At 39.6% G+C, this 26,824-nt stretch overlaps 1 protein-coding gene across 9 annotated transcripts in view; it reads right to left on the reverse strand.

The window, feature by feature from the left end:
* The window catches only part of amacr (alpha-methylacyl-CoA racemase), a 94,768-nt gene that overhangs the window by 52,845 nt on the left and 15,099 nt on the right, over positions 1–26,824 (reverse strand). For 3 of the 9 annotated variants that reach the window (XM_072252281.1, XM_072252280.1, XM_072252283.1), the window contains exons 2-3: positions 15,544–15,670; positions 6,221–6,479 (exon numbers count right to left, since the gene is read on the reverse strand). In XM_072252281.1, the coding sequence (XP_072108382.1) occupies positions 6,221–6,467 (247 nt within the window). In that variant the 5' untranslated portion in view covers positions 6,468–6,479; positions 15,544–15,670. Of the gene's footprint in view, positions 1–6,220; positions 6,480–14,296; positions 14,552–15,543; positions 15,671–25,600; positions 25,802–26,824 lie in introns of those variants that run through there. The other 6 variants (XM_072252279.1, XM_072252278.1, XM_072252286.1 and 3 more) reach the window with 4 other exon arrangements.

Consider the following 26,824-nt stretch of genomic DNA (forward strand, 5'->3'; position numbering starts at 1 on the left):
CATCGTTACCTGCTACCAAAGTGTGACAATGCAGGAATACATGGATACTTAAGTTTTGTGTATCACAGACATCACAATTTAATTCTGCCTTGCACCTCCTGCTTTTTCAGGTGGGATGTTCTCCAGGCTTCAGAGTTATTATGTTGTTTGAAAGATAATTCAAAGAACATTTCCTGAAATGGGAACACTTCCGTCAACCTTGGGAAATTGAATGGTTGTGAATAAAGAAACAGTGTATGAAGTTGCATTTTCATTTAGAGTGAGAGATTGACATATTTCTCCCTCTTATGTGTTCATCTTGGTCTTTCAGCACATTTTTAAGTTGTCTGAAGCTCTCAAATGCATTGGACCTTAGATAATGTCATTTCAATTTCCTGACTTATTCAATAAGAAGTCAACCATGAAATTACATGAGATGAATTTCTGCATCAGCAATCTATCTTTCAAGTTTGAAGACATTTTTAGTCCGAAGTCAGTGTCATAGAGCACAGAATCAGGCCCTTCAGCCAAACTGTTTCATGCGGATCAAGATTCCAGTCCATACGCTAGCCCCAGTTGCTCACATTTGACCCACTTCCCTCGAAACCTTTCCTATCCGTGTACCTGTCCAAGTAGCTTTTAAATCTTGTTAATATACCTGCCTCAAACACTTCCTTTGGCAGTGCATTCCATGTATGGGCTATGCTCTGAATGGAAAAGTTGCCCCTCAAGTTGCTATTCAATGTCTCCCCCCTCACTTTAAACCTATGTCCTCTAGTTTTAGATTGCCTAACTTTGGGGTAAAAAGACTGTGTTTATTCACCGTATTTGGACCCCTCACCATTTTGTACAATTCAATAAGATCTAATTCTACTGCACTCATGAAAACAGTCTCAATCTGCACAAGTCAGTCCCTTAGTCCTGGAAATGTCCTCTTAAATCTCCTTTGTATCCTCCATCTAAATGGCATCTTTTTGATAGCAGGGTAACCATATCAGAGTACAATATTTCAAATGGGACCTCAGCATTGTCTTGAACAACACAAACATAATGTCTCAACTTCTACACACGGTGCTCTGACTGATGGCCAGTATCCCAAAAGCCTTCTTCATCACCCTGACTACTACAATGGCACTTTCAGGGAACCATCTGCTTGTGCTCCTATGTTCTTCTGCTCTACCACACTCCCCAGGGCCCTACCATTCATTGTGAAAGTCATACCTTGTGTCTTTCCAAAATGAAACAGCTCACCAAATTAAACCCAATTTGTCATTTCTCAGCCTCCTTTCTCAGCTGATCAAGATTCCTCTGTTAATCCAGATAATCATCTCTGTCAATGATACTGCCTCAATAGATAGTTATAGTTATTGATCCCAAAGGAAATTAGCGTCACAATAACATTGCAAGTGCACAGATATGCGAATATCCAAAAATAAAATAATCAGCATAATCAAAGACCCACCCATCCTAGATAGTGTCTCTTCTTCCTTCTCCCTTCAGGCAGAACATATAAAAACCCTGAAGGCAAGTCAGTCAGTCAGTTAGTTAGCGGGTGCCATCCTGAATCTGGGGTTGGCAGCCGTGCACCTCCATCTTCTTCGATCTTACGACAGCACCGAGTACAGCCTCTCCTCCAGTTTGTTCTTGCTGGCCGCCTTGGCACCGCCCGCCGCCGAACTCGAGCCCGAGGCCATATTGGCCTCCAGCCGCGGCCGCTTTTTCAAACTCAGCCCTTCCTCGGGCAGTGGCCTTGGGCAGGTCCAGGCACACGGTGCAGCGCCCAAGTTCATCATGTCTCTTCTAACTAGGTGCACAGCATACGATTCGTAGATACGTGGTGAGGCTTTAATCTCTTCCACGGAAGATGGCCGTTGGCTCACAAGGAGCTCATCCGCCCTTTGTCAGGTCTTGTTTTTTTAAGTCCTGCTGGGTGTCCTCACACCCTCCTCACCAGACTAAGTCCGGTGGGGGAGCCGGCCCAAGTTGCCGACCACTCGACCACGGCCCCCGGCCGAGCACAGAGCGCCCGCACCCGGCCGAATCTCTCCGAGCGTCCAGCGCCGAACTCAAAACCAAGGCAAGTGCCACTAGGCTAAAGGACAGCTTCTGTTCAGCTGTTATAAGACTACTAAACAGTTCCTTAGTACGATAAGATGGAGTCTTGACCTCACAATCTATCTCGATATGATCCTGAATCTAATTGTCTATCTGCACTGCACTATCTGGAGCGGTTAACACCTCCAAAGTTAAAAAGTTCAAAGTAAATTCATTACCAAAGTACATATATGTCACCATATACAACCCTGAGATTCAATTTCTAGTGGTTTATTGAAATTCATAATAGAATCCATGTTCTATTATGGTTGTCAATAAATCCATGGTAGGATAATAAATGTAACAGAGTCAGTGGAAGACCACACCAACCTGGGTGTTCAACCAGCATGCAAAAGACAACAAACTGTGTAAATACAAAAAGAAAGAAATAATAATCAAATAAGCAATAAATATTGAAAACATTAAATGAAGAGTCCTTGAACGTGGGTCAACAGGCTGTGGGAACATTTTACTGATTGGCAAGTGAAGTTATCTCCTTTGGTTGAAGAGCCTGATGGCTGAGGGGTAATAACTGTTCTTGAACCTAGTAGTGTGAGTTCTGAGGCTCAACCTTCTTCCTGATGAAAGCAGTGAGAAGAGAGCTTGTTCTGGGTGTTGGGTGTCCTTTGATGATGGATGTTGCTTTCCTGTGACAGTATATTATGTAGATAAGCTCAATAATGTGAGGGCTGTATCCACTACTTTTTGTAGGGTTTTCCAATCAAGGGCATTGGTGTTTCTAAACCAGCCTGTGATGCCGTCAACATATTTTTCACCACATCTACAGAAGGTTGCCAAAGTTTTAGATGTCATGGCCAATCTTTGTAAACTTTTAAAGTAGAGATGCTGCGGTGCTTTTTCCATAAGTGCTGGTCCCAGGACAGGTCATCCAAAATGATAACATCAAAAGGATGTTTTGATGTTATCCTCTCCCCTTCTGATCCTTCAATGAGGACTGGCTCATGGACCTCTGGTTTCCTCCTCTTGAAGTCAATACGCTCCTTGGTCTTGCTGACGTTGAGTGAGAGGTTGTTGTTGTGGCACCACTCAGACAGATTTTATCCTGCACGTGGTTATTATTTTACTTTATATAATATCAATGTGCTGATGTAAGGAATTAATCTGTAGAAAGTATACGAGACACATTTTTCACTGTACCTTGGCACATGTGACAATAATAAACCAAGTTAACTGATCAGGCCATGGACATTTACCTACCTTCGAAATTCATGTTTATCGGAATGGAGATGCCAGGGATGGAACTGCTCATTGAGTTACATCTCTGATAGTAACTTCAGAAATATGCCAATAATGAGTCCTGCTATACATGCTCAGATTTAGGTAATCTAAAAAAATGGTTTGTTGGAATTCAATGCCTGAGGACGTTGTCGCAGTAAACCTTAATATAGTGCTTGAAAGAAACCAAAATGTTTTACCAAAAAGCTTGTGATTAGAAAACTGTGAATCACGTCAGTGAGGAAATATGCAGAGAAAAAAAAATCACTACTTTTGATATCTAAGATATTGATTTGAAACATCAACTTTGATTCTCTCCCAACAGAAGCTGCCTGATATCCTTGCAAATTTGTTATCTTCTGAAGTTAACATTTTATTAATAATCTTCTCTCCAAGAGATATCACGGTAGCTATTCAATAAGTTAATTGAGCAAATAATTACCTGCTTCAAATTTCACTTCCCACTGAAACTCAAGTTTTTTTTTTAAGGAGTTAGGATGCAGAAGGCCGTGATAGCCACAAGATTCAAATTCTGTACTACTACTACTATTAATACTACTAATACTACTACTATTAATACTACTAATACTACTACTACTACTATTACTACTACGTTGACTCAGGCCTAGGGCTGCTATTCACACACTATATCCTACTGGATTTCAAACTGCCTGTTAAAAGTAAATTGGAACATTTCAATAGCACAACAGCTTTATATCAAGCATATGGACTCTTCTTTACAGAAGTAATCAGTCAGCAGATTTAAGGAAAACTGATTACAGTAATTTACATTTCTTTTGACCACATTTTCTGTATTTATTAACTGTTAGCAATTACTTATCAGAATGATTACAAATTACTACAGATATGCACTTCAATTCATTCTTTGACCTGATTAGTTCACGACCTATTTATCAAGTTCAAGTAAAATTTTCATTTAACCATACGTTAATATAGCCAAATGAAACAGAGTTCCTCCAAAGTGCAAAACTCAGACAATAGTCAGGCACAAGGTACATATAGCCTATAGCAAAACACTGGACCATTGTTACACCATCATCAAGAATGCTTACTGTGCTATTCCACGCCTTCACTTTGGGAAGTCTGATCACCTGGCTGTACTTCTACTCCCCGAATATAGGCAACGACTGAAGACTGCAGCAGCAGTAGTGAGGACCAAGAAGGTATGGACAAGGGAAGCACAGGAGCGCCTACAGGACTGCTGAACTGTATTCAGGGATTCATCTTTGAACCTGGATGAGTATGCTGCAGTTGTTACTAACTTAATTAAAACCTGTGTGGATGAGTGTGTGCCTACAAAGACATTGTACATTCCCAAACCAAAAGCTGTGGATGAACCAGGAGGTACGTGGTCTGCTGAAGGCTAGATATGAGGCATTGAAGTCTGGCAACCCAGGCCTGTACTAGAAAACCAGGTATGATTTGCGGAGGGCTATTTCAAGGGTGAAGAGACAATTTTGAATGAGGTTGGAGGCAACATCGAATGTACGACAACTCTGACAGGGTTTGCAAGACATTACTTCCTACAAATTGAAACCCAATAGCATGAATAGCAGCAGTATTTCACTACCAGATGAACTCAACGCCTTCTATGTCCATTTTGAAAGGGAGAAATCAACTACAGCTGTGAAGATCCCTGCTGCATCTGATGACCTTGTGATCTCTGTCTCAGAGGCCGATGTTAGAGTGTCTTTAAAGAGGGTGAAACTTCGCAAGGTGGAAGGTCCCGATGGAGTACCTGGTAAGGCTCTGAAAACCTGCGCCAACAAACTAGCGGGAGTATTCAAGGACATTTTCAACCTCTCACTGCTACAGATGGAAGTTTCCACTTGCTTCAAAAAGGCAACAATTATACCAGTGCCTAAGAAGAATAATGTGAGCTGCTGTAATGACTATCACCCGGTAGCACTCACAACAGTGATGAAATGCTTTGAGAGGTTGGTCATGACTAGACTGAACTCCTGCCTCAGCAAGGACCTGGACCCACTGCAATTTGCCTATCACCACAATAGGTTAATGGCAGATGCAATCTCAATGGCTCTCCACATGGCTTTAGACCACCTAGACAACACAAACACCTATGTCAGGATGCTGTTCATCGACTACAGCTCAGCATTTAATACCATTATTCCCACAATCCTGATTGATAAGTTACAGAACCTAGGCCTCTGTACCTCCCTCTACAATTGGGTCCTCGACTTCCTAACCGGAAGAGCACAATCTGTGCAGATTGATGAAAACACTTCCTCCTCGCTGATTATCAATACTGGTGCACCTCAGGGGTGTGTGCTTAGCCCACTGCTCTATCCTCTATATACCCATGACTACATGGCTAGACAGAAATCAAAAACCATCTATAAATTTGCTGATGATACAACCATCTCAGATGGTGATGAAAGGGCACATAGGAGCGAAATATGCCAACTAGTGGAGTGGCGTCACAGCAACAACCTGGCACTCAACGTCAGTAAGACGAAAGAGCTGATTGTGGACTTCAAGAAGGGTGAGATGAAAGCATACATACCAATCCTCAGAGGGATCAGAAGTGGAGAGAGTGAGTAGTTTCAAGCTCCTTGGTGTCAAGATCGCTGAGGATCTAACCTGGTCCCAACATATCGATGCAGTTATTATTTTTTTAAAACCTCTAACTTTGAAGACTAAATAAAAATGAAAACATTTTGATGATGCTTTAAATGCCAAGCATTTGTTATTCTTTACAAAGGTGCCAATGACTTGTATTAGATACAGCTTTTACTCAAGGACGGGAAGAAACGGGAAATAATTCCAACTTGAATTATGATTTTCAAATTTTGCTAGGCAATGTATACATTCAAAAATAAAGCCAGCTCTCATACCCAAGAAGGTACAAGTAAATGTGTTAGCATCCTACCTTTACGGAACGGTTCTATGAGAATATCAGATTGATTGCAAAGTCGCTTCAGCACTTCAGCTCCTTCTGGTCTCTTCAGATTCAAAGCAACTGAACGTTTGCCCCTTGCCAATGTGTTAGTATATGGAGCGCTCTTTATCCGATCTACATGCACTACCTTGGCTCCAAAATCTGCCAGAATCATTCCACACAATGGTGCAGGTACCAGGCCAACGAGTTCAATCACATGGATTCCAGCTAGAGCCATTCTGTTTCAGTTCTGAGGCAAAAACAATTCATTATTAGTTTAATAAATGCATGGAAATCTACTTTTCACATATAATATGAAAGGTAAGTCTGCAATGGATATGGAGGACCCAAAGCTATTATTTCATTTAATTCGTAACGTAGACAAGTAGATCCAAGTATCTTTTGGAGTTAACTGTAGCAGTGGATAAAGAAATGTAAAAAGATTTTAGATTGGGGCAAGAGAACGGAGAACCTATGCTGAAGCAGGGTAGAAATAAGTTGTGAGTTACTCCAGTTTGAAAGAGAGAGGGGAACAATTGGGGTTTGGAGGGCTCAGTGATAGTTAACAGGAATGGGCCAATAACATGGAGACCAAGCTGTTTCCCTGCACGATAGGAGCAACATCCCTATTTTGCCTATCATACAAGGAAATCTTAAATGCATCTTTGCATCTATATTTACCCTGGAGATAGATGCATCTACAGTGGGGAAGTACAGGAAAAGTAAGGGAAAACAGTGGAGATTGGTAAAAAGATAAAGCAAGTTTACTACTAAACAAATCAGTACAAACAGCTTAGGGACCTCTATTCTTATATGGTAGTTAGGGTCTATTATTCCTGGTCCTCATCAATATTTTGTTCAAACTTTCCCAATTTGCTGCTTGCTTCCAATACTTACCACCGTATTCACTCAAACATTAGCAAATTTACTAACCTGGAAAATAATAGCGATTCAGTTACTAAGCATCAATTCACAACTTTTCAGTTACATTTTAAAGGCGCCTTAATTTTGAAGTCATGACTGTCATAGAGCTGTAACATTATACAGCACAGAAACAGGCCTATTGATTCAACTCACCTGTGCCAGCTGAGATGTCTTAATATCTACCTGAGCTAATCCCATTTGCCTGTGTTTGGTGAATATGCCCTTAAACTGCTTTCATCCATGCACTTGTCCAAGTGTAATTAAAGACTTTGTACCCAGTTCTACCACTTCTTCTGACAACTCATTCCAGATACACAGCACCCTGTGTGTGAAAAAGTTACCCCTAAGTTCCCTTTTAAATCTTTCCTCTCTCATCTTAAATCTATGCCCTTACACTCCTATAAAAAGACATGGCCATCCACCTTATCTACACCCCCCAGGATTTTATAGCTCCATCACGTCACCATCCAGCTGTCTTAGCCTAACCATCCTCTGGTAACATCCCTGTGCACCTCCCCTGCACCCTTTTCAGCTTAATAACACCCTTCCTTATCTACTTGACCAGAACTGCACACAATATTCCAAGACCAGTCTCACTAATGACTTGTACATTTGCACAATGATCTCCTATCTCCTCTACTCAGTGACCTGACAAATGAAATCAAGCTGGCTAAACGTCTTCTTCATTGCCCCCTATACCTGGCAGACAGGCAGACCACAGTACGTGTGCTTGCAACACTGTGTGTCCGACAGAGTGATCAGCAGCACTGGGGCTCCACAGGGGACTGTCTTGTCTCCCTTTCTCTTCACCATTTACACCTCAGACTTCAACTACTGCACAGAGTCTTGTCACCTTCAGAAGTTTTCGGATGACTCTGCCATAGTTGGACGCATCAGCAAGGGAGATGAGGCTGAGTACAGGGCTACGGTAGGAAACTTTGTCACATGGTGTGAGCAGAATTATCTGCAGCTTAATGTGAAAAAGACTAAGGAGCTGGTGGTAGACCTGAGGAGAGCTAAGGTACCGGTGACCCCTGTTTCCATCCAGGGGGTCAGTGTGGACATGGTGGAGGATTACAAATACCTGGGGATACGAACTGACAATAAACTGGACTGGTCAAAGAACACTGAGGCTGTCTACAAGAAGGATCAGAGCCGTCTCTATTTCCTGAGGAGAATGAGGTCCTTTAACATCTGCCGGACGATGCTGAGGATGTTCTACGAGTCTGTGGTGGCCAGTGCTATCATGTTTGCTGTTGTGTGCTGGGCAGCAGGCTGAGGGTGGCAGACATGAACAGAATCAACAAACTCATTCGTAAGGCCAGTGATGTTGTGGGGATGGAACTGGACTCTCTCATGGTGGTGTCTGAAAAGAGGGTGCTGTCTAAGTTGCATGCCATCTTGGTCAATGTCTCCCATCCACTACATAACGTACTGGGTGGGCACAGGAGTACATTCAGCTAGAGACTCATTCCACCGAGATGCAGCACTGAGTGTCATAGGAAGTCATTCCTGCCTGTGGCCATCAAACTTTACAACTCCTCCCTTGGAGGGTCAGACACCCTGAGCCAATAGGCTGGTCCTGGACTTATTTCATAATTTACTGGCATAATTTACATATTACTAATTAACTATTTATGGTTCTATTACTATTATTTATAGAGCAACTGTAACGAAAACAAATTTCCCCTGGGATTAATAAAGTAAGACTATGACTATGACCTGTGTCAGTACCTGTAGCAAACTAAATACCTGTGTCCCTGTCTCTGTGTTCTACTACACTCCCAGGAACCTACTGTACCATGTGCAAGTTCTAACCTGGTTTAGCCAAAATACAACACTTCACACTTGACAAGTTAAATTCAATCCGCCATTCTTTGGCCCACTTAGATCCTGTTGTAATCATAGATACCTTCTTCACCATCCACTGCACCAGCACTAGTGTCATCTGCAAATTTACCATCCTTGTTAACATCCTCGGCAGCCAAATCACTAAAAAAAAGATGACAAACAATAGCAGACCCTGCGCTATTTGATCTCTGCAGTAGACCAGTGGTCACCGACCTCCAGTCCAAATAACAACCTCCATGTGGTTTTCTTACACTAAGCCAATTTTATATCCAGTTGGCTAGCTCCCATGTGATCTATTCTTCCAAACTAACTTATTAACTAACAAAAGCTTTGATAAAGTCTGTGTGAACTTAATATTAATAATTTCCATTGCAAACAGCAGAATGTTCCCAAATTAAAATCCACTGTCTCCATAATAAAAAAGTACCTCTGACAACTGCTAAATTTTGCCAGATTATTTGTGCAGAAATATATAATCATAATACAAACCCCATTTCCAGAAAAGTTGGGATATTTTCCAAAATGCAATAAAACAAAAATCTGTGATGTTAATTCACGTGAACCTTTATTTAACTGACAGAAGTACAAAGAAAAGATTTTCAATAGTTTTACTGACCAACTTAATTGTATTTTGTAAACATACACAAATTTAGAATTTGATGGCTGCAACACACTCAACAAAAGTTGGGACAGAGGCACGTTTACCATTGTGTTACATCACCTTTCCTTTTAATAACACTTTTTAATCGTTTTGGAACTGAGGATACTAATTGTAGTAGATTTGCAATTGGAAATTTTGTCCATTCTTGCTTGATATAAGACTTCAGCTGCTCAACAGTCCGTGGTCTCCGTTGTCTGATTCTCCTCTTCATGAAGCGCCATACATTTTCAGTAGGAGATAGATCTGGACTGGCAGCAGGCCAGTCAAGCACACGCACTCTGTGTCTACAAAGCCACGCTGTGCAGAATGTGGTTTGGCATTGTCCTGCTGAAATAAGCATGGACATCCGGGGAAGAGACGTTGCCTTGATGGCAACATATGTCTCTCTAAAATCCTAATATACTCCTCAGAGTCAATGGTACCTTCACATACATGCAACTCACCCATGCTGTGGGCACTGATGCACCCCCATACCATCACAGACGCTGGCTTTTGCACCTTTCGCTGATAACAATCTGGATGGTCGTTTTCATCTTTGGCACGGAGAACTCGACGCCCGTTTTTTCCGAAACCTAGCTGAATTGTGGACTCATCTGACCACAGCACGTGGTCCCACAGTCTTTCGGTCCATCTGAGATGAGCTCGGGCCCAGAGAACTCGCCGGCGTTTCTGCATAGAGTCGATGTATGGCTTCCTCCTTGTGTAATACAGTTTCAAGTTGCATTTCTGGATGCAGCGACGGACTGTGTTGAGTGACAATGGTTTTCCGAAGTACTCCCGAGCCCAGGTGGCTATAATTGTCACAGTAGCATGACGGTTTCTTAGGCAGTGCCACCTGAAGGGTCGAGGATCACGTGCATTCAACAGTGATTTCTGACCTTGCCCTTTATGCACTGAGATGTCTCTGAATTCTCTGAATCTTTTCACAATATTATGTACTGTAGATGTTGGAAGACCTAAATTCTCTGCAATCTTGGGTTGAGAAATGTTCCTTTTGAACTGACTAACAATTCTTTCACGAATTTTGGCACAAAGGGGTGAGCCACGACCCATCCTTGCTTGCAAAGACTAAGCCTTTGATGGACGCTACTTTTATACCCAGTCATGATACCTCACCTGCTACCAATTAGCCTGCTTAATGTGGAGTCTTCCAAACTGGTGTTTCTTGAATATTCTATGCACTTTTCAATCTTATTTTAACTCTGTCCCAACTTTTGTTGAGTGTGTTGCAGCCATCAAATTCTAAATTTGTGTATATTTACAAAATACAATTAAGTTGGTCAGTAAAACTATTGAAAATCTTTTCTTTGTACTTCTGTCAGTTAAAAAAAGGTTCACGTGAATTAACATGTCACAGATTTTTGTTTTTATCGCATTTTGGAAAATATCCCAACTTTTCTGGAAATGGGGTTTGTAGATGTATTACTACTATTTCCAACACACACCTAAAATTGATGATCTCTGAATTCTTCATCTGATCAATTTTAACAAGACTATAGTGCTTACAGAACATGTAGTTGACAACAAGACTGGAGGCATGGGGATCAGCAAGGAAGGCTAGCAAAGTAATCTGGACAAGCTGAAAAAATGGGCTGAAAAATGGCAGATGGAAATTAATGCAGAACAGTGTTGGGTCTTGCATTTAGGCAGGATAAACTCTGGCCATGTGCTCAAAATCTGGGCAGGGCAGTTGGCCGGGGTCTTCACGGACATTTTTAATCTGTCTCAGGCCCAGGCAGTTGTCCCTACAAGCTTCAAGATCACCACCATTGTGTCAGTGCCGAAGCATTCCACTGCCACGGGCCTGAATGACTTCCACCCAGTTGCACTCACCCCCGTCATTGCAAAGTGCTTTGAGAGACTGGTTCTATCACATCTGGAAATCCTGTCTGCCCACTACCCTGGACCCCTATCAATTTGCCTATCGCACCAACAGGTCAACAGAGGACGCCATCTCCACAGCACTTCACTCTGCCCTGACCCACTTGGACAGCCCCAACTCTTACGTCAGAATGCTGTTCATTGACAGTTCAGCATTCAGTACTGTGATCCCCTCCAAGCTGATCGCCGAACTTCGCCAGCTTGGTATCAGCTCATCCCTCTGCAATTGGACTTCGGACTTTCTGACTAACAGACCCTAATCAGTTAAGATAGACAACCTCTCCTCATCCACTCTCACCCTGAACACCGGCGTGACTCAAGGCTGTGTGCTGAGCCCTCTTCTGTACTCCCTTTTCACCTATGACTGTGTCTGCGTAGCCTCCAACCTGATGGCATGAACATTGACTTCTCCAACTTCCGTTAATGTCCCACCTCCCCCTCGTACCTCACCCATTATTGCCCATCCTCTGGGCTTCCCCCCTCCCCCTTTCTTTCTCCCTGGGCCTCCTGTCCCATAATCCTCTCATATCCCTTTTGCCAATCAACTGTCCAGCTCTTGGCTCCATCCCTCCCACTCCTGTCTTCTCCTATCATTTTGGATCTCCCCCTCCCCCTCCCACTTTCAAATCTCTTACTAGCTCTCCTTTTAGTCCGTCCTGACGAAGGGTCTGGGCCCGAAACGTCGACTATACCTCTTCCTATAAATGCGGCCTGGCCTGCTGCGTTCACCAGCAACTTTTATGTGTGTTGCTTGAAATTCCAGCATCTGCAGATTTCCTCATGTTTGCATTTCATTGGCTTTGTATCTGTACTTGGCACAATGACAATAAAGTTGAATCTAATCGAATCTAATCCAAACTAGGACAAGACTTATACACTGAATTGGAAGGCACTGAAGTGTGCAGAGGTATGAGATATCCAGGAATACAGATCCATAAGTCTTTGAAAGCGACATTACAGGTTGATAGGGTTATAATGAGAGCTTTTACAACAATAATTTCCATAAATCAGAGCCCTGAATATAGCAGATATGATGTTGAAGTTGCATAAGACGCTGGTGAAGCCCAATTTGGAGTACCGTGTGCAGTCTTGGTCACCTACCTACAGGAAAGCTGCAAATAAGATTGAAAGAGTACATTGAAAACTTACAAGGATGTTACTGGGATTGAAGCACCTGAGTTATAAGGAAAGTTTGAATAGGTTAGGACTTTATTTCTTGGAACACAGAAGATTGAGGAGAGATTTGATAGAAGTATACAAAATTATGATAGATCATGCATGCTTTTTTTGACTGAGGTTGGGTGAACTACAACAAGAGGTCATAGATTTAGGGTGAAAGGTAAAAATGTTTTAAGGGGAACTTGAGGGGGAGCTTCTTGATGTGTATGGAATGCGTTGTCAGCTGAAGTGGCCAACTTGGGGTCAACTGCAACATTTAAGACAAGTTTGGAAAGGTACATGGATGAGAGCAGTAAGGAGGGCTATGGTCCAAGTGCAGGTAGATAGGACTATGCAGAAAAACAGGTCAGCATAGACTCAATGGGCTGAAGGGTCTGTTTCTGTGCGCGCATCATAGTTCTTTAAGTCTCTAAAATAAAACCTGCATTTTGCAGTGACACAACTCAAACCGATAACTTCATTTATTGACAGAAGTACTGTTGTGTGATTATGAAACATTTAAATATAAATGATATAAATGATAGTCCCCAATGAGATGACGTGATTTTTCAGCACAGACTTTGCTTCAAATCAATTGTTGTGCCATTAGTCTGCTGAAATTTAATGGTACCAACATTAAAATCAGTTTCTGGGCTTATGGTTAGTGGCAGGTATGAAATCCAAAAACTACAGATGCTACAAAGCTAAAATAGGAACAGAAACAGAAAATTCTAGGAACACTGAGCAGGTCATACGGCATCTGTGGAAAGAGTTAAACATTTCAGGTTAAAGATCCATTGTCACAAATGTTATTAAGGGAAAACAAGCAGGTTTTAAGTTAGTGAGGCTGGGAAATGAATAAAGAGGATGAGACTGTGGTAACAGCCATTGATGAAGCCATCTGCTGACCACATTATGTTAACATGAGCAGTTAGAAATAAAATATGTAAACTGTCAAAAGCAACCGCAAGGTGATCACAATTATGCAAGACAAACACTACCCTTTTGCATTTTAGTGTATTTCATACCCAGGCCAGTTCTAATGTGACTCGGTTTTTCATTACCTCCACTGCTGCTGACAGACTATGGGTTTTCTGAGCATTGCCCTTTACTTTACAGTGAAACACCAAGTCATCATGAAAATGCTTAAAGATATTAATATCGATGGAAAAGATCTAAGAATAATCAGGAATCTCTGCTGGCAACGAAGTGCAGCCATACGGATAGACAACGAGATTGGTGAATATCAGCCAATAAAGCGAGGAGTCAGACAGGGTTGTGTTCTATCACCAGACCTGTTCTCCCTGTACAATGAAAACATCATGAGAACCATATAAGACCTACCTGGAATAAGTATAGGAGGATACAATATCAACAACCTCAGCTATGTGGATGATACAGTACTGATAGCAAACAGTGAAGTAAATTTACAGAAACTAGTATCTGCCATCAACACAGAGAGCAAAAGACTTGGCCTAACCTTAATCAAAAAGAAAACAGAAGTAATGGTAATATCAAAGAAACCTGATATCCCAAACTGTAGGATCGTATTGAGAAATGAAATCCTGAAACAAGCTCACAACTTCACGTACCTTGGATCATGGGTAACATCTGATGGCAAATGCGAAACAGACAGAAAAGCAAGAATAGCAATGGCAAGAACAGCATTTACAGAAATGAGAAACATCCTAACGAACAAGAAAATAGCAATTGACATCTGCCTGCTACATTCTTCCTATGTTGATGTATGGCTGTGAGTCATGGGCCATCACAACTGCAATGGAAAAGAGAATCGATGCAGCAGAGATGTGGTTCCTCAGAAGAATGCCTTGCATATCATATACGGACAGGATAACCAACAAAGTAGTTCTACAGAGAACAAAAACAAAATGTACATTACTTCAAAAAAAAAATCAGAAAACAGCAATCAAAATTCTTTGGACACATCATGTGAAGAGAGACATTAGAACATTTAGTTACAACTGGAAAGCTGGAAGGAAAAAGAAGCAGAGGCAGACAGAGAATGAAAATGATAGATAGATTAACATCATGGTTAGAAACAGGGGAGGCAACAACTACAATTTGGAGGGTCAGGGACCATGATGGATTCAGAGACATGATTGCCCATGCCAAACAGCAAGGCACCTGAATGAATGAATGCCCTTTACTTTAAGAGTACAGCAACTGACTCATTCTGTATTGCACAGATTCAGCAGCTGACTTTTTTCTTGCATCAGTCTTCCCTTTAGGTACACGATCTCTAGGTCTGGGGTTCCCAACCTTTTTTATGCCATTGAGCCTTACCCATTAACACAGGGGATCTGTGCATCCCAGGTTGGCAACCCCTGCTCTAGGAAGATTGGAGGTGCACAAGAATGATTCCAGGAATGAAAGGGTAACCTTATGAGGAGTATTTGATGGCTCTGGGCCATACTCACTGGAAATCAGAAGAATAAGGGGAGATTTCATTGAAATCTATTGAATGTTTCAAGGCCTCAAAAGATTGGATGTGGAGAGGACGTTTGCTATGGTGGGGAAGTCTAGGACCAGAGGACACAGCCTCAGAATAGAGGGTCATTCATTTAGAACAGAGATGAGGAGGGATTTCTTTAGCCAGAGAGTGCCAAATCTGGAATTCGTTGCCACAGTTATTTGTAGAGGTCAAGTCATTGGGTATTTTTAAGGCAGAGGTTGATAGATCCTTGATTAGTCAGGGTATCAAGGGTTATGAGAAGGAAGGAGATTGGGGTTGAGAAGGAAATAAATCAGCCATGTGGAGCAGACTTGATAGGCCAAATGGACTAATTCTGCTCCTATAACTTATAGTCTTATTACTTGCCATTAACAAGCAGCAGCACATCTAGCTGGCATCAATCTGTGTCATGTTTTTCCCTTGATCTCCACAGGTATTTATTTTTCTCCCCTTTTTTCAGCAAATCGAAAACTGCTTCACTGAGGTGGGAACTCTGAAAAAAAGTCATTGCCGAAATGTTGACTGTTTTTCTTTCTACTGATGTTGCCTAGATGGTCAGTGCTTTCAGTTTTTACTTCACATGCATAATAGCATTGACTGAGAAATGCTCCAAGACATTACACCATAAAATTATACAGTTATATGTCATGACTTCAACACACCGCTTCTATGTGAACCATTATGCCTATTTATACGAATCAGACCAGCCTGTATTAATTATGTATGTCTCTACACCCTCCTCATTCAGGTACCTGTCATGATTCTCTGACATGCAGTTACTGTTCCTGCTTCCACTGCTGCCTCTAGAACTCATTTTTGAGTGAAAGTTTTACTTCTCAAATCTCCATTAAACCTCCTCCCTCTCCCTTAAAATTAGAGGGCACCCCAGTTGTCTAAACGTAAGCTCTCTAGTTTTAGATACCCCTACCACAGGAAACAGATAGTGGAAACCTACCCTATCTCAAGTTCCAGTTTATCGTCACTCAGCCACATAGTTAATTCCAGTTAATTGGAACATCAGTTAATGGGGACAGCCACTTATTTGGGACAACTCTTTTTCTTTCTTTTTAAATCTTTTTATTGAATTAGTACACAAAAGGTAAACCAAATAGGCACTGATACACTGTTGCAATATAACTTTACAAGAAATATTAATACACAAAAAGAAGTTAGTACAAACAGCGCAGTTTAGATATAAAATAACAGGGTAATATAATAGTATACTAATTTTCATACATGTCGATAAGGAAAAGAAAAAAAAAACCAAAAAAAACCCACCGTGCAACTAATCTAAAAAGCAAAGCAATGGGCTAACTAGGTATCAAGTAGAATTAAACAACTTAAAACAATCACGTCCTCAAACCCGACCTCCATTAAAAACAGTTAAAAAACAAGAAGGGAATATAAATATGGACAAAGAGAGAAAAAAAAGTTACATTAAATGAAAATGTTGAATAAAAGATCTCCAGGTCTGTTCAAATTTAACTGAAGAATCATAAAGATTACTTCTGATTTTCTCCAAACTTAAACATAGTATCGTCTGGGAAAACCAAAAGAACGTAGTTGGAGCATTAATCTCCTTCCAGTGTTGTAAAATACATCTTATCGCCATTAAAGTAAGAAATGCAATCAATCTATGGGCTGAAGGGGAAAGATTACTGGAAATTTTAGGTAATCCAAAGATAGCAGTAACAGGATGGGGAGAAATATCTATATTCAATAACTTTGAAATAATATTAAAAATGTCTTTCCAAAAAGTTTCCAAAGTAGGACAGGACCAAAACATATGAGTTAAGGAAGCTATCTCCTCATGACATCTGTCACAAAGAGGGTTAATATGAGAATAAAAATGAGTTAATTTATCTTTAGACATATGTGCTCTATGGACAACCTTAAACTGAATTAGGGAGTGTTTAGAACAGATAGAGGAAGTATTGACTAGTTGTAAAATATGCGCCCAGTCATCCGCCGAAATAATAAAGCCCAATTCCTTTTCCCAATCTGACCTAATCTTATCGAATGGAGCTTTCCTAAGTTTCAGAATGGTATTATAAATAATAGCCGTTACACCTTTCTGACATGGATTAAGGTTAATTATAGTATCTAAAATATATGTAGAAACATAGAAAATAGGTGGAGTAGGCCATTCGGCCCTTCGAGCCTGCACCGCCATTTATTATGATCGTGGCTGATCATCCAACTCAGAACCCTGCACCAGCCTTCCCTCCATACCCCCTGATCCCCGTAGCCACAAGGGCCATATCTAACTCCCTCTCAAATATAGCCAATGAACTGGCCTCAACTGTTTCCTGGGGCAGAGAATTCCACAGATTCACCACTCTCTGTGTGAAGAAGTTTTTCCTAATCTCAGTCCTAAAAGGCTTCCCCTTTATCCTCAAACTGTGACCCCTCGTTCTGGACTTCCCCAACATCGGGAACAATCTTCCTGCATCTAGCCTGTCCAATCCCTTTAGGATTTTATACGTTTCAATCAGATCCCCCCTCAATCTTCTAAATTCCAACGAGTACAAGCCCAGTTCATCCAGTCTTTCTTCATATGAAAGTCTGCCATCCCAGGAATCAATCTGGTGAACCTTCTTTGTACTCCCTCTATGGCAAGTATGTCTTTCCTCAGATTAGGGGACCAGAACTGCACACGATACCCCAGGTGTGGTCTCACCAAGGCCTTGTAAAACTGCAGTAGTACCTCCCTGCTCCTGTACTCGAATCCTCTCGCTATAAGTGGCAGCATACCATTCGCCTTTTTCAACGCCTGCTGTACCTGCATGCCCACTTTCAATGACTGGTGTATAATGACACCCAGGTCTCATTGCACCTCCCCTTTTCCTAATCAGCCACCGTTCAGATAATAATCTGTTTTCCTATTTTTGCCACCAAGGTGGATAACTTCACATTTATCCACATTAAATTGCATCTGCCATGAATTTGCCTACTCACCCAACCTATCCAAGTCACCCTGCATCCTCTCAGCATCCTCCACACAGCTAACACTGCCGTCCAGCTTCGTGTCATCCGCAAACTTGGAGATGCTGCATTTAATTCCCTTATCCAAGTCATTAATATATATTGTAAACAACTGGGGTCCCAGCACTGAGCCTTGCAGTACCCCACTAGTCACTGCCTGCCATTCTGAAAAGGTCCCGTTTATTCCCACTCTTTGCTTCCTGTCTGCTAACCAATTCTCTATCCACATCAATACCTTACCCCCAATACCGTGTGCTTTAAGTTTGCACACTAATCTCCTGTGTGGGACCTTGTCAAAAGCCTTTTGAAAATCCAAATATACCACATCCACTGGTTCTCCCCTATCCACTTTACTAGTTACATCCTCAAAAAATTCTATGAGATTCGTCAGACATGATTTTCCTTTCACAGATCCATGCTGACTTTGTCCGATAATTTCACCGCTTTCCAAATGTGCTGTTATCACATCTTTGATAACTGACTCCAGCAGTTTCCCCACCACCGACGTTAGGCTAACCAGTCTATAATTCCCTGGTTTCTCCCTCCCTCCTTTTTTAAAAAGTGGGGTTACATTAGCCACCCTCCAATCCTCAGGAACTAGTCCAGAATCTAAAGAGTTTTGAAAAATTATCACTAATGCATCCACTATTTCTTGGGCTACTTCCTTAAGCACTCTGGGATGCAGACCATCTGGCCCTGGGGATTTATCTGCCTTTAATCCCTTCAATTTACCTAATGGAGGTAGCGTCGGAAAGGAAGAGAGTATAGTACATAGGAAATTTCTAACTTGGAGATATCTAAAAAAAAATGTATTCTTGGTAAGTTATATTTGTTAGATAATTGTTCAAAAGACATAAGGGAACCATCTAAAATAAATCCAAAAACCGTGAAATACCATTGGTCTTCCAAATTTGAAAGGCACGGTCCGTGGAAGAGGGAGGAAAGAATATGTTGCCTAAAATAGGAATCGCAAGCCCAAATTGATTAAGATCGAAAAATTTTTGGAATTGAAACCAAATACGTAAGGTATATTTAACTATCGGGTTACAAACCTGTTTGTGGCGTTTCAAATCAAAAGGAAGAGAAGAACCTAAAATGGAGCCAAGTGCATAACCTTGAGCAGATTGTAATTCCAATACTACCCATTTAGGAATGGATAGTGTATCTTGATCAAGTAACCAAAATTTCATGTGACGAATATTAATTGCCCAATAATAGAATCTAAAGTTAGGCAATGCCAAACCTCCATCTCTCTTAGCTTTCTGTAGATGTATTTTACCCAATCTTGGGTTTTTATTTTGCCAAATAAATGAAGAAATTTTAGAGTCAACTTTTTCAAAAAAGGATTTTGGAACAAAAATCGGTAGTGCCTGAAATGCATATAAAAATTTTGGCAGAATAAACATCTTAACAGCATTAATACAACCAATCAAAGTTAAATAAAATGGAGACCATTTAAATGAAAGTTGAGTAATGTGATTGATTAAGGGTAGGAAATTAGTCTTAAATAAATCTTTATGTTTACAGGTAATTTTAATCCCAAGATATGAAAAATGATTATTAACCAATTTAAACGGAAGATTCTGATATAAGGGAACTTGCTTATTAATCGGGAAAAGTTCACTCTTACTGAGATTTAACTTATAACCTGAAAAAAGACTAAATTGTGCTAATAAATCTAAAGCAGCAGGGATAGATTTTTGAAGATTAGAAATATATAAAAGTAAGTCATCAGCATAGAGTGATACTTTATGGGACTTTAAACCCCGAGTTATTCCAATAATATTTGGAGATTCTCGAATAGCAATTGCAAGAGGTTCTAGTGCAATGTCAAATAATAAAGAACTAAGAGGACAACCTTGTCTGGTACCTCGAAAAAGAGGGAAAAAAGATGAGCTTAAAGAGTTAGTACGGACTGAGACCATAGGAGAATGATATAACAATTTAATCCAGGATATAAATTTCAGGCTGAAATTAAACTTTCAAGCACTTTAAATAAGTAAGGCCATTCGACTCTGTGGAAGGCTTTTTCAGCGTCTAAGGAAATGACGCACTCAGGATCATTTTGTGAGGAGATATAAACAATGTTTAACAGTGTGCGAATGTTATAAAAAGAGTAACGACCTTTAATAAAACCCGTTTGGTTTTCCGAAATAATATAAGCAAGTGCTTTTTCTAAAGGGACAACTCTTAAAGAACAAAAACTAATTGAGAAAATAGCTGGGATTCCCTTCACTTATCTAGATCACTATGCCATTTAATTGGGATAGACCATAAGACCATAAGACAAAGGAGCAGAAGTAGGCCATTTGGCCCATCGAGTCTGCTCCGCCATTTTATCATGAGCTGATCCATTTTCTCCTATTTAGTTCCACTCCCCTGCCTTCTCACCATAACCTCTGATGCCCTGGCTACTCAGATACCTATCCATCTCTGCCTTAAATACACCCAATGACTTGGCCTCCACTGCTACCCGTGGCAACAAATTCCATAGATTCACCACCCTCTGACTAAAAAAATTTCTTCGCATTTCTGTTCTGAAAGGGCGCCCTTCAATCCTTAAGTCATGCCCTCTTGTACTAGACTCCCCCATCATGGGAAACAACTTTGCCACATCCACTCTGTCCATGCCTTTTAACATTCGAAATGTTTCTATGAGGTCTCCCCTCATTCTTCTAAACTCCAAGGAACACAGTCCAAGAACGGACAAACGTTCCTCATATGTTAACCCTCTCATTCCCAGAATCATTCTAGTGAATCTTCTCTGTACCCTCTCCAACGTCAGCACATCCTTTCTTAAATAAGGAGACCAAAACTGCCCACAGTACTCCAAGTGAGGTCTCACCAGTGCGTTATAGAGCCTCAACATCACATCCCTGCTCCTATTCTATATTCCTCTAGAAATGAATGCCAACATTGCATTCGCCTTCTTCACTACTGACTCAACCTGGAGGTTAACTTTAAGGGTATCCTGTACGAGGACTCCCAAGTCCCGTTGCATTTCAGAACTTTGAATTCTTTTCCCATTTAAATAATAGTCTGCCCGTTTATTTTTTCTGCCAAAGTGCATAACCATACACTTTCCAACATTGTACTTCATTTGCCACTTCTCTGCCCATTCTTCCAATCTATCCAAGTCTCTCTGCAGACTCTCTGTTTCCTCAGCACTACCGGCCCCTCCACCTATCTTCGTATCGTCAGCAAACTTAGCCACAAAGCCATCTATTCCATAATCTAAATCGTTGATGTACAATGTAAAAAGAAGCGGCCCCAACACTGATCCCTGCGGAACACCACTGGTAACCGGCAGCCAACCAGAATAGGATCCCTTTATTCCCACTCTCTGTTTCCTGCCAATCAGCCAACGCTCTATCCACGTATGTAACTTTCCCGTAATTCCATGGGCTCTTATCTTGTTAAGTAGCCTCATGTGTGGCACCTTGTCAAAGGCCTACTGAAAATCCAAATATACAACATCCACTGCACCTCCCTTGTCTAGCCTACTGGTAATTTCCTCAAAAAATTGTAATAGGTTTGTCAGGCAGGATTTTCCTTTAAGGAATCCATGCTGAGTTCTACCTATCTTGTCATATGCCTCCAGGTACCCTGTAACCTCATCCTTGACAATTGACTCCAACAACTTCCCAACCACGGATGTCAAGCTAACAGGTCTATAATTTCATTTTTGCTTCCTTGCCCCCTTCTTAAATAGCGGAGTGACATTTGCAATCTTCCAGTCCTCCGGAACCATGCCAGAATCTATCGACTTTTGAAAGATCATCGCTAATGCCTCCGCAATCTCCACAGCTATCTCCTTCAGAACATGAGGGTGCATTCCATCTGGTCCAGGAGATTTATCTACCTTTAGCCTATTCAGCTTCCTGATTACTTTCTCTGTCGTAATTGTGACTGCGCACACTTCTCTTCCCTGCCACCCTTGAGTGTCCAGTATACTGCTGTCTTCCTCAGTGAAGACTGATGCAAAATACTTGTTCAGTTCCTCTGCCATCTCATCTCCCATTACAATTTCTCCAGCATCATTTTCTATCGGTCCTATATCTACTCTCACCTGTCTTTTACTCTTTATATACTTGAAAAAGTTTTTAGTATCCTCTTTGATATTATTTGCTAGCTTCCTTTCATAGTTAATCTTTTCTCTCTTAATGACCTTCTTGGTTTCCTTTCAATCTTTTTATTAATTTCAAAATATAGAAACAAAACATAGCAATAATACAGATAATATGAGATGCATTGTTACATTTAAAAAAAAAGAGTAATTGCAAAACCAAATAGTGGAAATTACCAAAACTCCCATACATGTAGAACTGATCACAGATAATATAAAGCAAAAAAAAAGGAAAAAGAAAGAAAAAGAGAAAAAAAAACCCATCCCAAAAGAAAAAAAAACAACTAAACTAAACTAAAAGACTTGGGCAAAACTAACAACTTAAAAATGGAAAAGAAGAAAACCTCAGTGTCGACGATTCCATTCCCCTCCAACAACAGTACAGAGAAATAAAACAAGTTTGGAAATGATCAAATTACATCAAATGAAAATGCTGAATAAATGGCCTCCAAATTTTTTCAAACTTAATAGAAAGGTCATAAACTGCACTTCTAATTTTCTCCAGATTCAAACACACCATAGTTTGTGAAAACCAATGAAATACAGTAGGAGCGTTGATCTCTTTCCAATTCAACAAAATGGACCTTCTAGCTATTAAAGTAAGAAATGCAATCATCCTTCGTGATAAAGAGGTTAAATTATTTGAGTCTATCATTGGTAGTCCAAAGATAGCAGTAATTGGATGAGGTTGTAAGTCTATATTTAGGGCCGTTGAAATAATATCAAAAATATCTTTCCAATATTTCTCCAACAAGGGACATGATCAAAACATGTGAGTTAAAGAAGCAATCTCAGACTGGCATCTGTCACATATTGGATTAATATAAGAGTAATAACGAGATAGTTTATCTTTGGACATATGAGCCCTGTGGACTACTTTAAACTGTATCAACCTATGCTTAGCACATACAGAGGATGAATTCACCAACTGAAGAATTTTTTCCCATTTTTCAGTCGGTATATTAATCTCAAGTTCTCTTTCCCAGTCAGCTTTAATTTTATTAGAGGCATCAGGACATAAATTCATAATTATATTATATATAATTGCTATTACACCTTTCTGAGAAAGATTTAAGTCTAAGATTTTTTCCAAAGTGTCCACTGGATGTGGGTGTGGAAAATTAGGAGAGACAGTAATTAAAAAGTTTCTAATCTGTAGATATCTAAAAAAGTGAGATCTGGGTAAGTTATATTTATTAGAGAGTTGATCAAAAGACATAAAACAGTTATCCAAGAATAAATCACGAAAAGATATTATACCTTCGGTTTTCCAATCAAAGTAAGCTTGATCCATCGTGGAAGGTTGAAAAAGAAAATTTGATATAATGGGACTTGCTAGAATGAATTGATTAAACCCAAAAAATCTTCGGAATTGAAACCATATACGTAAAGTATGTTTAACTATTGGGTTATTCATTTGTTTATATGATTTAAAAGAAGTAAAAGGAAGTAAAGTTCCTAAAACCGAACACAAGGAAAACCCTTGTAATGAATTAGATTCAAGATTTACCCAATGAGGGTTTAAAAATGCGTCCAAATCTTGTAGCCAGAATTTTAAATATCGAATATTAATTGCCCAATAATAGAATCTAAAATTTGGGAGGGCAAGTCCCCCCTCCTTCTTGGATTTCTGTAAATATCTTTTACCTAACCTAGGATTTTTATTCTGCCAAATATATGAGGAAATTTTTGAATCTACGTTATCAAAAAAAGATTTTGGGATAAAAATTGGAACCGATTGAAATATATACAAAAATTTAGGCAAAATGATCATCTTAATAGCATTAATCCGACCAATCAAAGACAAAGAGATTGGGGACCATTTGGTAAATAAAAGTTTAATCTGATCAATTAAAGGTAAAAAATTAGCTTTACATAAATCTTTATATTTTTTGGTAATTCTTATCCCTAAGTATATAAATGAATCAGTAACCAATTTAAATAGTAAACGTCCATAAATAGGTACATGCTTATTTAAAGGGAATAATTCACTCTTACTAAGATTCAATTTGTAACCAGAAAAGTTACTAAATTGAGCTAACAGATCTAAGATAGCAGGAATTGACTTCTCCGGGTTAGAGATATATAACAACAAATCATCTGCATATAATGATAGTTTATGTATTTCATTTCCACGGGTAATACCAACAATATTTGGCGAGTCACGGATAGCAATTGCTAAAGGTTCAAGAGCAATATTAAATAGTAAAGGACTAAGAGGGCAACCTTGCCTAGTACCGCGAAAAAGACGAAAAAAACGAGATCTATAATTATTTGTACAAACCGAGGCTACCGGCGAGTAATATAACAATTTAATCCAAGATATAAATGTCAAATTAAAATTAAATTTCTCAAGAACATTAAATAAATAAGGCCATTCAACTCTGTCAAAGGCTTTCTCAGCATCTAATGAGATAATACATTCCGGGGTAGTAAGTGAGGGGGTATAAACAATATTCATTAACCTCCTAATATTAAAAGATGAATAGCAATTTTTAATAAATCCGGTTTGATCCATGGAAATAATTTGAGGTAACACCTTCTCCAGTCTAGTAGCTAGAATTTTTGAAAAAATTTTTGAATCTACATTCAGAAGAGATATCGGTCTGTAGGATGCACAATCCGTAGGATCTTTATTCTTTTTAAGAATTAAGGAAATAGAGGCTTCATAAAACGATTGTGGTAATTTACCTAAACTAATTGCTTCCTTAAATATTCTAGACAACTTAGAAGAAAGAATGGAGGAAAAAAATTTTTAAAATTCCACTGTAAACCCATCGGGACCGGGTGCTTTACCGGAATTTAATGATGAGATTGCAGTTATTATTTCTTCCTCTGAAATGGAAGTTTCTAATGATAGGCAATCTTCGGGAGATAGTTTCGGAAAACTCAATTTACTTAAAAAATTATGCATAAAATTAGAATCATGAGGAAAATCAGAGTGGTATAAAGAGGTATAAAATTCTTGAAAGGTTTGGTTTATCCCAACATGATCAACTGTGAAAGTATCATCCTGTTTGCGGATCTTAGTAATTTGACGTTTAACCGAATCAAATTTCAATTGGTTAGCCAGTAATTTACCCGATTTATCACTATGAATATAAAAATCACTTCTAGTTCTCATTAATTGATTTTCGATCAAGGATGTTAATAATAAGCTATGTTCCAATTGGAGTTCAACTCTGTGTTTGTACAGCTCCTTGCTAGGAGAAATAGCATATTTTTTATCGACTACTTTAATTTTATCAACCAGCAGAAGTATTTCATTGTTAATACGTCTTTTCAAACCAGCCGAATAGGAAATAATCTAACCACGGATATAAGCTTTAAAGGCGTCCCAAACAGTTCCGTTGGAAACTTCATCTGTAGTATTAGTTGAAAAGAAGAAATCAATCTGCTCCTTTATAAATTTGACAAAGTCCTGATCTTGGAGCAAAATAGGGTTAAATCGCCATTGTCTGGTAGTACAAAAGGTATCCATTAACTTGATGGGAAGTTTCAATGGAGCATGATCTGAAATAGCAATAATGTCATAATTACGATCAACTACATATGGAATCAAACGAGAGTCAATCAGGAAATAATCAATTCGGGAAAAAGAACGGTGTACATGTGAAAAAAAGGAGAATTCCTTATCATTTGGATGTAGAAATCTCCAAATTTCTGAAATCCCAGCATCCAACATAAAAGAGTTAATAATAGTAGCCGACTTATTCGGTAAAGCCGGACTACTTGTGGATCTATCCAACATGGGATTCAAACATAAATTAAAATCACCGCCCATTATCAACATATACTCGTTTAAATTAGGAAGGGAAGTGAGTAAATGTTTAAAGAATTCAGGATAATCCACATTCGGAGCGTAAACATTAACCATAGCGACCTTTTTATTAAAAAGTACCCCCGTAATTAACAGAAATCTGCCATTAGGATCTGAAATAATGTCTTGATGAATGAATGTAATTGAGGGATCAATAAAAATTGAAACGCCTTTAATTTTGGCTTGAGCATTTGAGTGGTATTGTTGCTCTTTCCAAAACTTAATGAAGCGTTGACTGTCCTCTTTCCTTACATGAGTCTCTTGAGCAAAGATAATATGAGCATTCAGTCTTTGGAATATTTTGAAAATCTTTTTCCGTTTTATTGGATGGTTTAAACCATTTGTATTCCAAGAGACAAAATTAATAGAATGAGCCATAACTAAAAATTAACCCTTTGGTAAGTAAGGGGTTAACCATAATGTGAGCTCATGAAATCGGAAGAGGAATACATGATTAGAGAGGAACCGGAAATCTCGACACTGGGGACATCTTTGTAGTTCTGAATCAGCTCAATAGAAAAAATTAAAGAAGAAAAAGACAACCCCCTCCCCTAACTCCAAGTAGAAACCCGAACTGAGACAAAGAAGGCTGAAGAAAGCACTAACTAATACTAACTTTAACCCCATTTCTGCAGGGGGCAACTCCAAAAATATATGTTAAATAAGTGACCTCCCGAAGACTAATATAAGTGAAAAATAAACAGTATTGTAAATTA

Source organism: Mobula birostris, chromosome 3 (assembly GCF_030028105.1).
Source record: "Mobula birostris isolate sMobBir1 chromosome 3, sMobBir1.hap1, whole genome shotgun sequence".
NCBI classification, from domain to species: domain Eukaryota; kingdom Metazoa; phylum Chordata; class Chondrichthyes; order Myliobatiformes; family Myliobatidae; genus Mobula; species Mobula birostris.